At 32.3% G+C, this 16,847-nt stretch overlaps 1 protein-coding gene across 2 annotated transcripts; it reads right to left on the bottom strand.

The window, feature by feature from the left end:
• Positions 1–451: 451 nt before the first annotated feature.
• On the bottom strand, positions 452–9,095 carry LOC143046002 (uncharacterized). Of its 2 annotated transcripts, none has more exons than XM_076218924.1 (4): positions 8,825–9,095; positions 4,572–4,774; positions 3,753–3,933; positions 452–2,453 (listed from the first exon to the last, which is right to left on the bottom strand). In XM_076218924.1, exons 1-4 carry the CDS (start codon positions 9,057–9,059, stop codon positions 568–570), a joined length of 2,505 nt encoding a protein of 834 aa, XP_076075039.1. In that variant the 5' UTR covers positions 9,060–9,095; the 3' UTR covers positions 452–567. The 2 variants fall into 2 exon arrangements, with proteins under 2 accessions (XP_076075039.1, XP_076075040.1); XM_076218925.1 differs by lacking the exon at positions 8,825–9,095 and adding an exon at positions 5,394–5,507.
• Between the last annotated feature and the right edge of the window lie 7,752 nt (positions 9,096–16,847).

Here is a 16,847-nt window from a genome sequence, read left to right as displayed (position 1 = left end):
ACTCGAACAGTCACAAGCACAACATTTGATGTTGATAAACCAGTTTTACTTGAGTACAAACACAAGCACAACATTTGGTGTGGTTAAACCAGTTTTACTTGAGCTCACTCATATACACGTCATTTGAGGTGGTTAAACCAGTTTTACTTGATCACTCACAAGCACAACATTTGATGTTGATAAACCGGTTTTACTTGAGCACAATCACTAGCACTACATTTGGTGTGGTTAAAACAGTTTTACTTGATCACAGTCACAGGCACAACATTCAATGTGGTTAAACCAGTTTTACTTGAGCACAATCATCCTCTTTCTGCATATCTAGACCAAATGTCGTAAAACTAAAACATACACTCAAAACGCACAACAGGACGCCATCTAACTTTAACAAGAAAAAATAACGGCACATAGTTTAGGAAGCATGGTATGCTTGTACATAAATATGAAAACAAAACTTTAATTCAATTTAATAAAAATATTTGTATATCACTTAAAAAACGAATACAATATAATTATATTTTTTTCTCCTAAATATCTATTTCGGGTTTCCGACCATAAAGTTTGAAATCAATCTTGTTTCATCTTGAAAACAGATTTTCTGGTAAACGTGATGGTCATAGAAGTCTTGGAATAATAATCCGAAACTACCTGTTCCTTCCTGACAACAAAGTCATCTAAAGCTTTAAGAACTTTTGCTGTGAAATCGAGCATTGATACTGTAGCAAACGAAACGTTTTCTCCCTGGTTCAATGGTGGAGCTTTGTGATTTAAAAAATCAAACTTCTTTAATGTTCCAATTGGTGGTAAATCTTCTTTGTGTTCTTCCATAGGTAACTTCATTAACCGCGCAAATATACCCCTCCTTCTACCACCTTTCTTTTGTGATGTGAATTTGTTTACCACTTTTTGAATTTTGTAGTATTTTTTTAGTACTTCAATGAATGACGGTTCCTTCTTTTTGATTTGTTTCCCTCTTAACCTTTCGAAACTGTATTTTAAATTCAGCTTTTTAGTATCAAAAAATTCCTTTTCTGGTTCTTCGTCTGTTTCAGTTTCAGGAGATGGGACTTCCAATTTCTTTGGAAGAGTTTTTTTCAAAGGGGATGGCTTCTTAGATTTCGTTTCTTTTATTGACTTTTTTTTAGTCATTAACTTATTTTTTACTATTAATGGAGATGAAAGTGTAGAAATGGTCGTTTTTGTCTCGTTTTTTTGAGGAGTTATATTTTCAACAGTTTCCGCCTCTTCTTCATGGAGAAGTTCTGTGAGTGTTCCTGACGCAGAAGTCAGAAAAACTAGAGGGATGTCAGATTCAACAGACGATCCTCGTCTGAGCAAATCAAAATCATATAATGTTGACTCATATTCAAAAGAAACAGACCTTTCTCGTTCATCTTCATCCGAAAATGCAGTAAAGCGTCTGCTCGGCGACCTTTTTCTTAACCCTTGTTGTTGATCTATTACCCATCTTTCGCACGCTTTTGAGTCTGTCACGCCACCTACTTCTTCAGCAAATCCTATGGTATTTTGCCTATATTTTAATTGCCCTTGTTTTATACCAATTGGCGGCAATTTGTTGTCATCTTCCGGGTTCGTCTCTTCTGCTAATGTTTGATTAGATCTTTTACTTTTTAATGCCTCCCTTTGGATATTGTAACGTTTTGCTACCTTCTTGGACATTTGTTTAGCTCGTCGAAATCTTGGATCGTACTTTTCTTCTTCTTCTAGGATATGTAGAAATTCTTCAAATGTTGGAACTCGCGGTGGTATTCTTAGGACTCTTTTCGTATTTGCGTATAGGCTAAAATCTATTTCTTTGTACTTCGGCAAACCCTGATGGTGCTTCTTCCAGTCTACTTCTATGGCTTTTTTCTCCTCGCGCATTTTCTGTTTGTCTTTGAGTTTCGATCTTAGCTTATCTTCAACATTCAAATCTTCTGTTAGAGCTTTTGTTATATTTTCTCCTAAATAGAATTCTTGGCCAGTGTCGAAGGTTTCCAAAGTTTTGACATCATCTACCACCTGCACATCTAACCCATCACCAAACACATCATTTTCAGTACAGCCAAATTTTGCCAAGTTGCGCACTCTTGCTTTCATTTTATATTCATTATCCGGACTGCTTTGATTGGACTTCGGGTCATCACGTGGGATCTGTGGTATGATTTCTACATTTGGTTTGTCCGATGCATTACCAGTTGTACTTTTTTCTGACCTGCTGTCTCCATTATTTCGAGATTCCTGGTCATTCCAGTTCCTAATAGTATTTTTTATATCATCTGGGTCATTCTTTACACAGCCAGTTTTTACCATGTACTCTAACCGTCTAGAAATATCGTTCATTTCCTCTTTGTTTTCAGATGATACAAACATAGAATTTCTTTTGAAGGAGTGTGATGAATATGGGTCGAAATTGTAATGGAATATACTCTGCTTCCTTTTCCTTGACCGAGCTAATAAAAGAAATAAAATGTGAAAGATGTGAAAAAAAACCAATATATATATATATATATAAATGTTTACTAAACTAGCATGTCCTCTATGAAAATCAAATACATTTGAAATGTTATTGTGTGTTTCTTTCTTTCATATAAACATGAAAACCCTATTTTGAGCTTTTGAGCTGCCCTTCCTAGCTTTTCGCCAATGACAATACAAAATAAGGAGATGTGTTATGATGACCAACAAGACAACTATCCACCACATACCGCCGATATAGGATGGTGTAAAGCCCTACCGAGTGACAGGCAGTCACCATATGGCATTTAAAAGAAACATGCAATACGAAAAAATAGTATGGCCTAATGAACCTCAGTCATAAGAATATGATACAGATTCTCAAAACTAAAACCAACCTTATCCGACTGGCTACTATATTGCTTATAGACTGGAGTCGAAAAAAGTTAAATCGCAAAATAGATCAACTTCCACTGAAATTCAAAAGGTAGGGTGATTGTAAAAGGCCAAATCCAATATGCGACACACCACCTTGATGATGTGCATATAAATCTAATAAGTTTAACCAATAAGATCAAAACTAGAACTGTGTAAAAGGACACATTCAATATGCGACACACCACCTTGGTGATGTGCATCTAATTTCTATAGTTCAAAACTAGAACTGTGTAAAAGGACACATTCAATATGCGACACACCACCTTGGTGATGTGCATCTAAATTCTATAATTATAACAAAGAATATCAAATCTAGAACTGTGAGTGAGTTCGCAAAAGGATATACTATTGAGATACTACTTCCACATATTGCAGTATTGATTGTACAGAGTTGCCCTGACGAGGTACATGGACCAAAACCGGACAGGGTGATCCCTAATTACCCTCTTAAAAATGTGTTTGTTCTTTTTAAGGATTTTTTTTTTTAAATAATCAAACATATATACATTTTGCCGTTAATCCACATCTAATTTGCGTCTGAAAAAAAAAAAAAATTCTCGGAGCGAAAATTCAAAATAAACTTTGAGAAATGCAACAGATGTAAAATTGACTAACCATAACATTTTGCTGATTGGTCGGCCTAACGTCTACAGACAAAGCAAACATAGCAAGCAAAGCAATGAACAATACAGCTTTTGCGAAAGGAATGGCACATACTTTTGCACTAACGCTAAATATGATTCCTTTGATTTAGAATTCAATAAACCTTTTTACCAAAATGTTCTCTTAGACAATCTTATTTCAAACATATTCTAAAATGGGATTTTATTATATAAAAAATATCAATATATACTAACAGAGAATTTGCATTGTGGCAAAATCGTCTGATTCCTCCTCGTCCTCCTCTGTGATAGTGTGGAATGTGGAATCAGTTGTTGTCTCGCGTGGCGAAGAGGGCTTGTCTTTAGACTTCTTCTCTGTTTTCCGTCCATAATACGTAAATTCTAATAACAAGGTTTCCTCTATCAGTGTACACCCCTATAAGAAGATATTGATAAAATAAAACAGACACAGTGAAAACAGAATCTGAAAAAAAATATTTTGTAAATTGTATTAACTCGCTATTTGGTATTAGTACTGACTTATATGGTTGATCTAGTTTAGTTCTTGTTGATGTTTTACATTTCAGAGTTTTCTTTAAACAATCTCGCTAAGCTTAAGATTAAGATAACAGTTTCAAATTTGCATTTAAAATCAGTAACCTATAAAGTCTATAGTTTTAGCCGTTTTCTTGTAGGTCCATTTGCACAGGCACTTGTCTCAGGATTTTTTTCCCTCTATACCTTAATATTAAGGTATATAGGGGGGAAATCTGAGACAAGTGCCTGTGTCAATTTGGGATCGAATGAAGTCTGCTCGATTAACATTATTAGTCATTTCTGTTCAATTATAAAACAATTGGTGAATCTTTCTAAGTTCATGATACAATATTTCATTTTTTATGTGAACCGAATTGATAAGATACTCCCGAGAGCATATGTTTTTATTGTTATATGTGAACCTAATGGAAATAAACTTTTTGTCAACTTCGTATTCTATGGATCAATGATGTCCCCTTCTTCTTCACCTTGCTAAACAAATCTACCATATTAGAAATCATATAACTTCAACAATACCTTTTCTTCATTGGATAGTTTATAACAGCCTCGTCTTTCTCGCTGGTTCCTAGCGAAAGCAAATGTATTATGATGTCCTATGATGTTTGTCTTCTCTAGGACATACAGAGCTGTGATGAGGTAGTCCAACAGTTGACCTTCAAGTATCCGTATAGAACAGCCATGGGACCATTTGTCAGAATACAGGAAATCCCAGAACTCTTCTGAAAAATCAAATCAGAGATATTGAAGTTTAAATAGTGTAGCTATTATTATCTGATAGTTATTTTCTTAAATATTATATGTATTCAAAATATGGAACATTTTGACCACGATATCCGCTTAAACTGGGGTTACATTTCAATCCTGGTATCTATGATGAGTTTATCATTGGGTTCTGGGATGGGCTTAGAGAATGGAGAAAAAATATTGGAAAGAATGAGCATGAAGTATAAAGAATAGAGAATAAGGGAGTGCAAAAGTACTGACATAAAGAGTAACTTTAGAAAATAAACGAATCAGTTAAACAAAAGTGATTACAGAAATTAAGAATGTACAGCACAAATAAATCAGCTTTATAATTATGGAAAATTCCAATAGCAAAATCATTTCCATGAGAATTTTACAGAATAACGGTTATTTTTAACGATAAAGAAAAATGCCATCAGATTTAAAGAATATTGAAATTAATTAAGAAGCCCCATCCAAACCCTCGTCGTCAGCTATATGAAAGCAGAAAATGTATACAGATTTTAAAAGGAGCACACATGAATTTCGAAAAGATAGAACACGATTCGATTACAGAAAGCCTGAAAATAAAACTTTAAAGCAAAATGTACTTACGAAAAAAAGGATACACAACCAACGGTTTCATCATAATACATTTAAGAATTTGAGTAGTATAACTTTCTCGATCGTTGAAATATGACAATAAAAATCATCTGTATACGGATATAGACTTTACGTCATTAAGTTTAAGTAACATGCAAATATAAACTTCATACTACCTGACACGCACATTGTTAGGTAAAGAAGATGAAAGAATTGAAAATGGCAATCATGTCTGTTCTGACATTTTATAATTGATTTAAGTGTAAAGATATCTTTAAATTATTTACTTCTGACAAGAAAATTCCTAATAACAAACACATATTTCGTCAAAATTGAAATGATAAATCAATAATTTCATATATTATTTGAAAGATATTCATATTTGTTGAAAATAAAGATTGGTGGAGTAACGGTGATAAAAAAAAAATTATTATGATATTTAGGTCCGAACTCGGCTGTATTTGATGGTATTGTCTACCACCCATGAACCCCACATATTATCACTGCTGATGTGAAAACAGTTTCATTTTCAATTCATTAAAGTTAGGTTTACAAGGTCACAACACTAAGGTTATGTTGACCTTAAAAAGTTTCGACTGTTTTGTTTATGTCTATGGTTTCGGTCCTTACAAAGATTCATGTTTTTGGCTTCAAAAGCTTCAAAAACTCTTGCTATTCAGTGTATTTACCTGTCAGGATTTTGGTATATGAACAACGTTTGGTTAAGCCAAAGCCTTACTATATAGTATGGGCTATGCATACTTCATCTTCTCATTTCTATATGACGGGAGCCCGACAGGAGTGAGAGCCCATGTATAGCTTTACCGTTTTTAAGGGCTAGTCCAGAGGAGAAACTATAAATGTATAGAAATATCGTATCAACTAGATAACACATCTTATAAACCGGATGAAAATTCGTCTGTTTTTGTCTTGTGAATCTGAACTATCCATATAATAAAGACAACAATTTTTGTTTAATTAAGATTTGTTTTCCGTCAATTACCTTAAATAATTTTCAACTGTATTTAAATTTTTAGACGGGTATTTGCTGCGTTTGGTCATGTTCCAGACCATATGAGTATTTGGACCGTACGCGTACGGTCCGGACCGTATACGTATACTCGTACGGTCCGACCATACGCGTACGGTCGGACCGTATGAGTATACGCGTACGGTCCAGCTGACCATACATGTTTTTGGATCATATGGGTTAAATGTTAACAAACATTTATCAAAATCTTTATTTTTAGTTATACAAAATGTTATTATTACAATTAGATGGATAAAGTGAATAAGCGAACAATTAAAATTAAATATTTGTTTAATTTTATATCCGTGAATCCTATTTTGTTACTCTGGCCCAAGATGACACTTGCTTCCACAAGGAACGTCATATATTTTTTAACATTAACATGTTTTGTTCATGCATGTTCCTTTGCATATGCATTTTTTGTAAAGTTCCTAAATATTCTAAAACAATTGTCCTCCCACATTATGTTTACTTCCGATAACTTCAATTTCAATGAGCATACTGGGCTGTAATTAATGAATTACTGATATGCTAAGTACAGGAGATTAACAGATTAAATAAGCCTGTTTTTTTACAAATAATTAAAATATTAAGTTTTTATTTCAATAACCATTCAACTTTTTATATCAATTTGAGATATAAGTTATGTTGATCTGTTATATACATTTGTATCTAATAAACTTTATCAAATTCTTAATATTTGTCAGACCGTACGCGTACGGTCCGACCGTATGCGTATATTGAAAAAGTACGCATACGGTCCAGACCGTACGCGTACGGTCCAAATACTCATACGGTCTGGAACAGTCATACACCGTCTTAACAATACAGGAACAATTTAAGTTAGCTATTAAAAGGTCACAATTAGTGCTCATAGGAATACCTACAACCTGTCGAATCTTTATTGCCGAAACGTACTCTGTCATTTCGGGGCCTTTTATAGTTGACTATGCGGTGTCGGTTTTGTCCATTGTTGAAGGCCGTATGATGACTTATGGTTGTTAATTTCTGTGTCATAAGGTCTCTTGCGGAGAGTTGTCTCATTGGCAATCATACCACATCTTCTTTGTTATATCTATTGATGTTGGCATGAAAAGAAAATTTACAGTTTATTCATTCCTTCACAGTTATGGTAGTTATATCTAGCATTTTTACCCCATTCAGTACAGAAGGCGGCTTTCTTTCAATGAACCATTTACGGTTCTTCACGTGAGGATCATCTCCCGACTTTTGCTTTGATGTGCCTATCATACAGAAATGATTTTGATCGACCTAGAAGTAATAACAATGCCATGTCGTCTTGAATACGTATGAAATATTCTCTACTGGACGATAAGCAACCAACAATTAATCAATTAATCTAATGCCATAGTGATTGTGAAGTAGCTTGTCTAGTATAAAGTAATGTATCAAAACATTTACTAAATGTTATCATCGGTATAAGGATATATCATTCGTAAATATAGCTCAACATGCAGACTTCTTATACGTTCAGGTATTTCACATCCAATATTTTATGGAAATATTCTTTATAAAGCACAAAAATGTCAGTATTCACCTCAGAAGCTAACAAAACCTTTAAATAGACTTGAAAAAGAAGGGATATAGTTACGATATTGTTGTCAGGTCATTAAAGATTGCGTATTTTGGCGTTAATATTGATTCACTTATAGGGTCTTTGCATCGGAACTAAACACATTTATTATTAATAAACCAGTTATTGGCATGGCACGGGTTATGTTCTCCTCATATATGTTATGATGGTATGATACTAAACCCCTCACGGGGATGATTGTGCCTGATATTCATATGATGAAGACATAATTTTTCAATCAGTTTAATTGAAGTCCGGAGCTGGCATGTCAGTTAACTGCTAGTAGTCTGATGTTATTTATGTATTATTGTCATTTTGTTTATTTTCTTTGGTTACATCTTCTGACATCAGACTCGGACTTCTCTTGAACTGAATTTTAATGTGCGTATTGGTATGCGTTTACTTTTCTGCATTGGCTAAAGGTATAGGGGAGGGTTGAGATCTCACAAACATGTTTAACCCCGCCGCATTATTGCGCCTGTCCCAAGTCAGGAGCCTCTTGCCTTTGTTAGTCTTGCATTATTTTAACTTTTAGTTTCTTGTGTACAATTTGGAGTTTAGTATGGTGTTCATTATCACTGAACCAGTATCTATTTGTTAAGGAGCCAGCTGAAGGACGCCTCCGGGTCCGAGAATTTCTCGTTGCATTGAAGACCTGTTGGTGACCTTCTGCTGTTGTCTGCTCTATGGTCGGATTGTTGTCTCTTTGGCACATTCCCCATTTCCATTCTCAATTTTATTGTACTATATATTTTTTTACAGTAATTCGTCTCAAGTATTTATGAATATAATAAAATTTCAAGATCATTATTTACTAACCTACGGTGACATCCTGGAATGTTGTTAATTCGTCTGAAAAATACTGCTCACAACCAACACTTGACTGCAATAATTTCACAAATTTACTCAACTGCTCTGGTTGACTAAATCCTTTTAAAGTGTCTTTCCTTTCTAGGAATGGGTTGATCTTAAACCAAAGACGCTTGACATTATTATTCAACACAACTCGAGCTTTACTAAACAAAACATCGTGTACTTCATTCGGACAGGCCATCCTCTAAAACGGTAACGTCAAGCAATCACCACCGCTACATTGTGACGCCAGATGCTAAGGAACCGAAAAAAGTCGTCAGAATACGGTCATACTGTAGATTTGTTAGCCGGGTCCGAGTATGCAGTAAGGATATGCCATTACTTTCTTTACTGACATGAGAAATTGACGCATAAAAAGTACGTAGACAAAGACAGTCTGTTTTGGAGCTACTATTTTCATACATAGTTAAATGATATTATTATAAATATTAAAAAAAATCCAAATCTATGTTGGTTGATTCACAGTAGGCAGCTTCAGAGCATACAAGAAACATTGGAGATAGAATACAGTGTAGCTTTTTTTTAAATGTGTGAAAAATTACTTGGCATTATAATTGATGATTGTCTTTCATGGAATCAACAAATAAACAAAGTATGTACTGTAATTTCAACAAGACTAGGTTTACTAGATAAATTGAAGCATTATATTCCACAAAAAGGTTTATGTATATTTTATAATGAATGCGGTACTTCCTGTCTTGAATTTATTGCTGTACAGTATGAACAGAAACAAGTAATTCAAATATGGAAAAAATGTTAAAATTACAAAAAATAGCAGCCAGAAGCATTCTTAACAAAGAAGATGATATCAAAAAAGATATTCATACTACCATTTCTTACAGAAATTTTAAAAATTTCAATGAGGCTAATTTTCTAAGTGACTTAGCTATTGCACCTTTTGATAAAATTGAACATGAAAGTCACCCAAATACATGTATTCAGATGTGGTATGACATATTTAATGCAGTTCTAGATAAGCATGCACCAATTGTTACTAAACGAGTAAAAAGAGACAGACAACCTGAATGGTTCAATAATGAAATTGCATATGCCAGAAAAATGAGAGAAAAATACCATAAATTAGAAATGTGGTCCGAGTTCAAATTTTGGCGAAACAGGACAAAGCACATAATCGATGAATCAAAAAGAAATTTTTATTCAAAGATGGTAAAAGATTCAAAAGCATCTAAAGATTTGTGGAAATGTATTCACAGTCTTAACCCATCCCAACAAGAAAAGCCATATCTGAACTTTTAAATGAAGATGGTATTAAAACTAATAATGTCAGGGACATTTGTAATGTTTTTAATAAGTTTTTTACATCTTGTGTTGAAAACCTGAGGACTGACAGATGTATGAGCAAAAATAATGATTATGCAAAATTAAATAATTTTGTACAAAAGAAATTTACTAAGTCAGAACAAGTAAAATTTTCAATTCCACCAGTCACAATAAATGGTCTATTTAATGAGATGATCAAACTTGACATTAATAAATCCACCGGATCTGATAACATAGGACCAAAAATTTTAAAATTGAGTGCTCCTTTCATAACTTCATCTTTAACTTACATTTTTAACAGAATAATAGATACAAGTACATTTCCCTGTGTTTTAAAGAATGCAAGAGTAACCCCTGTTTTTAAAGCTGGTGAAAAATTCATGGCAACAAATTATAGACCAATTTCTGTACTTCCAGTTTTATCAAAACTTTTAGAAAAGCATGTTTCAAAACATTTGTTTGACTATCTTAAAAGATTAGATCTTTTACACCCAGCACAGTCTGGGTTTCGACAAGAACACTCTTGCCAAACTGCCCTTATCAATATCATAGATAAATGGATACAGGATATGAATGATGGTAATATCAACTTAGCACTAGTCCTGTTGGATTTTAAGAAAGCTTTTGATGTAGTAGATCATGATATCCTCTGTAAAAAACTTGAAATTTATGGATTTGATAATACTGCTGTTTCTTTTTTTCAATCGTATTTGAATGAAAGAACTCAACAAGTACAAATTGGTAATGCTCATTCTGAAAAACTTCATATCAAGTATGGTGTTCCCCAAGGCTCCATATTAGGCCCCCTTCTGTTTATATTATACATCAACGACCTTCCTATTTATATGAAAAATTGTTGCACTGATTTATATGCCGATGATTCAACCTTACATCTTTCTGGTAATTGTTATCAAACTCTTCAGTCAAAGGTACAAGAAGATTTACATGGTGTAGAGGCATGGTGCAATGATAACAATATGTTCATCAATAAAAATAAAACAAAATATATGATTATTGGAACGAAGCAAAGAGCAATGCCACATTACAATGAGAGTTGTTTAACTATTAACAATCAAGTGATACAATCTTCCACATGCGAAAGTCTTTTAGGCATTAAAATTGACCCTTCCCTCACATGGACAACCCAAATTGACTTGATCTGCTCAAAAATATCATCTAGACTATATCTACTATTAAAGATTAAAAAATTTCTAAATCTAGACTGCAGAAAATTATTCTATAATGGTTATATCTTGCCACTTATTGATTATTGTTGTATAGTGTGGAGTAGTTGTAGCAGTGAGGGTTTAAAAAGGATATTAAAATTACAAAAGAGGGCTGCTAGATTAATACTAGAAACAGACCCATTCGCTCCTTCTGCACCCTTATTCAAACACTTAAACTGGATGACAGTTGAACAGAGAATAAAATATCATAAGTTAGTGATGACATTTAAGTGTATTAATAATGATGCCCCATCATATCTTACTAACAAGTTTCATTATGTTTCAGACAGAAATCCGTACCCCTTGAGAAATGCTGTTCAAGGAAACCTCATACTCCCTAAACCAAAAACAGAATTATTCAAAAAATCTTTTATGTATTCTGGACCATTCTTGTGGAATAATTTGCCAATACCGTTAAGAAATATTACAAATATTAATTCTTTCAAATACAAAATAACAGATCATTTATTGAAATCAACCTAGCTGTATAAATAATATAAAAAACTGATCATGTCATCATGTTTATTTTTTCATCACATTTTATCAAGTTGTATTGAACATTATTATCACACTTGACTTTTTATGCTAATGTATGTATGCAATGTACTAGTATATGTTTGTGTTTTGTTTGATTTTTCATTACGAGGGCCTCAGGGAAGATTAGTTATATAGCTAACTGTGTAACCCTCTTAAAATAAAGTATTGTTGTTGTTGTTGTTGTTGATGATACACCATCAAAAACTTTATTCAAACAATAAGGATGGTTTACTCTGAAAAAAAAAGAACCATATATAAAGTATAAGACGCATAAGTGAGTAGATAGTACGTGCATGGAACTGACTAACTTTGTCAATTATATAACAATAACCAAAATAGTAATGTAAGATTTTCAACTATCTGGTACAAAAACTATTTTGAAAACATTGTTCAAAAGCCACAGCACAACTATTTACACACTACAAGAGCCCACATCGTAAGACCAGCTCTTAATTACCAAGCACCAGTCAAGTTTGGAAAACATTCAAAATAGGCCAACAACTATCTGAAACCAATACTGTGTTTGTTCATTATAACAAAAGCATGAAATAAAATTGAGAATGGCAATGGGGAATATGTCAAAGAGACAACAACCTGACCAAACAGCAGAAAAGGATATCGATTGCTTGCTTGTTTGTTACTTAACGTCCAGTGACAAATATTTCATGTATGTTCAGGACGGAAAAGGAAATCGAAAACCAGTTCATATGCTGAGCTGCTTAGTTTGATTATAATTTTAACTGGTGTCAATGATGTATCTGCTTTACGTTGAGTTTTACATTAAATATCGAGATAACATGATGTTTGCTAAACATATTTGACAGATAAGCTTGCTTGAGCTTTGAATCGTCGTTCTCTTTACTGTTTATATAGCTGCTTAACATACTTCTTTATAGAAGCATAGATGTACAGTGATTATATCTATTTCTTTGTCCTTATGCACAATGTTTCTGAAATTCCTTTTAAACATTCTGCAATTTGTTCTAAACCAGTGGCTTAATTTCAATGTAAAGGCGATTTGCACTTTCTATGTTAATGTTTATTAAATTGACTCTTTAGCAGCCCAGAACAAATGATTGACTGTGTCATGTCTTTACAAATAGGAGAGAGACATGTAACTTTGACCTCTGATTAGTTTTTTTTACTTGTTTTAAAATCACTATTGCAAATGAACTTATGATAATTTATTTAACAATGGCACCATAAACATTTACGTCTTGATAACATAATTCAAATAGTTCTTTCCTACATGTATGCACACACTGAAATGGTTGCCTGCTTTACTTACCATTGATTTTCTGTTGATAGTCCTAAATATAAACTTAACATGATCCAAGAAAATGAGGTCAATGTCAGAAAAACTGATCAAAAATTCAAGTACACCTTACAATCATTCCATATTGGTTGAAAATTTGTTCACAGAAAAGTGGTTCATGTACAATTCATGACATAGATATAAAAAGATGTAGTGTGAGTGCCAATGAGACAACTCTCCATCCAAGTCACAATTTGTAAAAGTGGCCTTGGCTCACAATGGACAGCAATCTTTAAAGGGCCCAAACCAGGCGCTGATCCAGAGGGGGGGTTCCGGGGGTTGGAACCCCCCTTTTTTTTGGACGATCAATGCATTTGAATGGGGACATGTAATTGGAATCCCCCCCTTTGTCCTGGGTTAGGAACCCCCCTTTTTAAAATGGCTGGATCCGCCCCTGCAAACAAATGACTAGTGTAAAACTATTCAAACCAACAGTCTAATCAATATACCTGGTTTCTATGAAGTTAAACTTAAAGAAAAATATTAAGAAATCTGTGAAAATTGAAAATTTGGTTGATCAAATTGCGATTTTGAATTGGAGTTCTGACACCTTTAGTCATAAGACAGAAAGTTCATCTTTTCAAAAGGAAACTGTTGCACAATATTTCATGACGATTTGACAGCATGCAAGCTCTCAAGTTTTTAGAAGTTTATTTAAAAAGTTATTATATAACCATTGACATTTGACCCTCATTTCTACCATTGTTTAAAAGGACATAATGATGATGTACTCTTATTGTGAGTGGATAACTAAGAGGGCCTTCATATGATCATTTGGCCTGATTAAATAACAGTTTTATTTGAAAAAAATGTTTTCTTTTATTAAACAAATTATATATGTTTTTCATGAACAAGAATGACAGTATTACAGTTGAACTAACAAGTATTATATATACAGTTCATGATGGGAGGATACAATCTAGTGTTACAGTATAATCTTAACTAACAATCATAATAGATGATCTAAGTTTTGATGTAGGTTTCACTGTCAAATAGCTTTCAAAGTTTTAAAGATCTGTTTTTTTTTTTAAAGTAAAATGTAAAAAAAACCAGAGAAAAATGTAAAAAAGAAAGGAAATTGAACAGCAGTGTTTTTTGTAAATTTAATATTCAATGAGCAATTATTATCTCTAATAATATATCATGGATAATTCAAGTTAATAGACAGCTAAAATTTCCATATACATGTAACAAGGAGTATACAAAAAAATCGACAAAAATCCAAATGTTTTCTCTTATACAATAGTTGTATCTTTCTCAATCTTTTAAACCTGAAATTTAACTCTCTGATCAAACTGTTGATTTTTAAAAATTAACAAATGTCAAGATTATCATTCATTACACACTAACAAATATCTGGTGCGATATATAATATGTATGGCCATAGCATTCTGTACAAGTTTTGACAAAGAAGTCAGTTGAAGTCATCAAAATGATGAATAATTCGAATTGTTGATCATTTGGAAAAATTTTCTGGATTTTCAAGAATTAAAAGATGAAGATGGAAAAACAAATCATGTTTGATAAAGTTATACACACATAAATATATCACATTTACTATGGCCATATTGCAGCAGCAAAAAATTAAATGTGAAATATTATATATTATCCAAGAGAGGTAATCAAAAACAGTTTCATTAGATTTTTGTTGTAAAAGTAGACATGTGTTACAATTTAAATTAATAATTTAAAACTAAAGAAAGTTTGTTTGATAACCAAAAACACATCATGGCAACAGTATAGAGATATTGTATCCAATTAGTACGAAGCCTTACAAGATAATATCAAATTGCAAATTGAAAATAGAGAAGAAAAAAATTAAATACAATGAAGAAACATTGAACTAAAGCACAATATATATTTCTTCAAAGAGCAGCACTTATAGTTTCTTGAGGACTATAAGATATGCAAATATCAGCTAGTGATTAAACTTTTAATGATCAAACAAGAAATTTCATGGAAACAATATAACAACATAGCACTATTTTTTAAACTTAATTGCACTTCAAATTATTTGCACCAAATCCTAAAGAATAACACTGACAGTATTATAAGTTGTTTGCTCTATAAGTTCCTTAATGCATGCTATCATTCCGCTGGTTTAATAAGAAAAGTACTAATTTGTATAAAGTGATGTCAAGCATAAGTTGTATGTTATATATTATTCAGGATTGTCACAGCCCACAGGGAATATAGGCTCATATTCCGTTATATATTATTCAGGATTGTCACAGCCCACAGGGAGTATAGGCTCATACTCCATTTCAGTGTTATACATCCCTTAATCAGTCAGGCCAAGTGGGTGTAGGTCACTGGCAGGGAATTTTGAGCCCATATCCCCTGTGAAACCTAATTAAAAATTGTATAATACTTAAGTGTCCTGATTTCAACATTCATCATAATTTTTTTTTTTGTCTTCAGATAATATGGGCTAATATCATCTGTCAAGGTAGCCAAATTGCCTGATAAGAAGGGATATTTCAATCCTGTTTAATATTTTCCACTGCAATAGATATGATGTAAATCCATTTGCAAAGCAAGAAACATAATAAAGTTTTTTTTAAAAATGGACAGAAGCTGAATAATAACAATCTGACTAAACATGCACATTTTATACATTATATACACAGGAAACAGAGGTATGATTAAATCGAATTTCAAATGTGTCATTTTCAATACTCTAGTTCGTTCCTAAAATTACATGCGATCAATTGTAAAAGCCAATGGCAAAAAACCTGAATTGTCAGTGATATTTAATTTTAATGTTATATCAATCATTCATTGAAACAATTACTAAAATTTTGATGAGTACCTTTGAAAATAGAGAAAAATTCTGCAACATTATGATATAGTTATAATAAATCAATGTACCAGTTATAGGGATCTTTATAACATCTTTTTTGTTCAGCATTTAAAGATTCATATCTTAATTCATTTAAATCCTAACTGCTGAAAAAAATATTTGAAGGTCCTGAAAGTTTTTAAGGAAAAGGAAAGTTTTTGAAATACTTCAATCCAAGTTTTATTTTGTAATTTGTAATAGTTTTCTCGATCAATTTTTGAAAGAGTAAAACACAGTCTTGTAAAATGTGCTTACTGATAATAAATTGTATTGCCATACAAAAATAAGTTATTGATAAATATACGAGTAAAACATTTTATAAATAGGGTATAAAATACTGCATTAATACAGCTGCCAAGAAATGAATTGTACCGTTAAGACATAAATAATATATAAATCACACTACTGACATTTCTTACAATGACAATGCAGTTAAAATGTAGGTTATATAAATAGGTGTACCGCTATAACTCATTAAAAATAGAATTATCCAAATTAGAATTTCTTATTAGTTTTGTAAACAATTTCAAAGATTTTAATTTTTAAGATGAAATTAAAAATCTGCCCAGAAAAATGTGAGTAATACATATTTTATACTCTATGATCTTGAACATATAACATATATGTAAAAGTTCAGACTAAGTCACTTATAAATATAGAAGTTCTATCGAAGCATGATTAAGTAATACTGTTTGTACCTTAGTACATATATATATTGTGTTCGAATGCTTAGTAAAATGATCAAATCTTTAAAAAAAAGATTTGTAA

Source organism: Mytilus galloprovincialis, chromosome 9, assembly GCF_965363235.1.
Source record: "Mytilus galloprovincialis chromosome 9, xbMytGall1.hap1.1, whole genome shotgun sequence".
Classification (NCBI taxonomy): Eukaryota; Metazoa; Mollusca; class Bivalvia; order Mytilida; family Mytilidae; genus Mytilus; species Mytilus galloprovincialis.
Note: the sequence above shows the minus strand (reverse complement) of the source record. Positions and strands in the feature narration are given on the sequence as shown.

What these genes read in the sequence shown, in the direction of transcription:
- LOC143046002 (XM_076218924.1), bottom strand. Translation starts at nt 9,059, where the DNA reads ATGGCCTGTCCGAATGAAGTACACGATGTTTTGTTTAGTAAAGCTCGA. An exon ending in ATTCCAGGATGTCACCGTAG is followed by an intron (nt 4,775 to 8,824) that starts GTTAGTAAATAA and finishes TTGATTTTTCAG; the next exon opens with AAGAGTTCTGGGATTTCCTG. An exon ending in AACTATCCAATGAAGAAAAG is followed by an intron (nt 3,934 to 4,571) that starts GTATTGTTGAAG and finishes ATCTTCTTATAG; the next exon opens with GGGTGTACACTGATAGAGGA.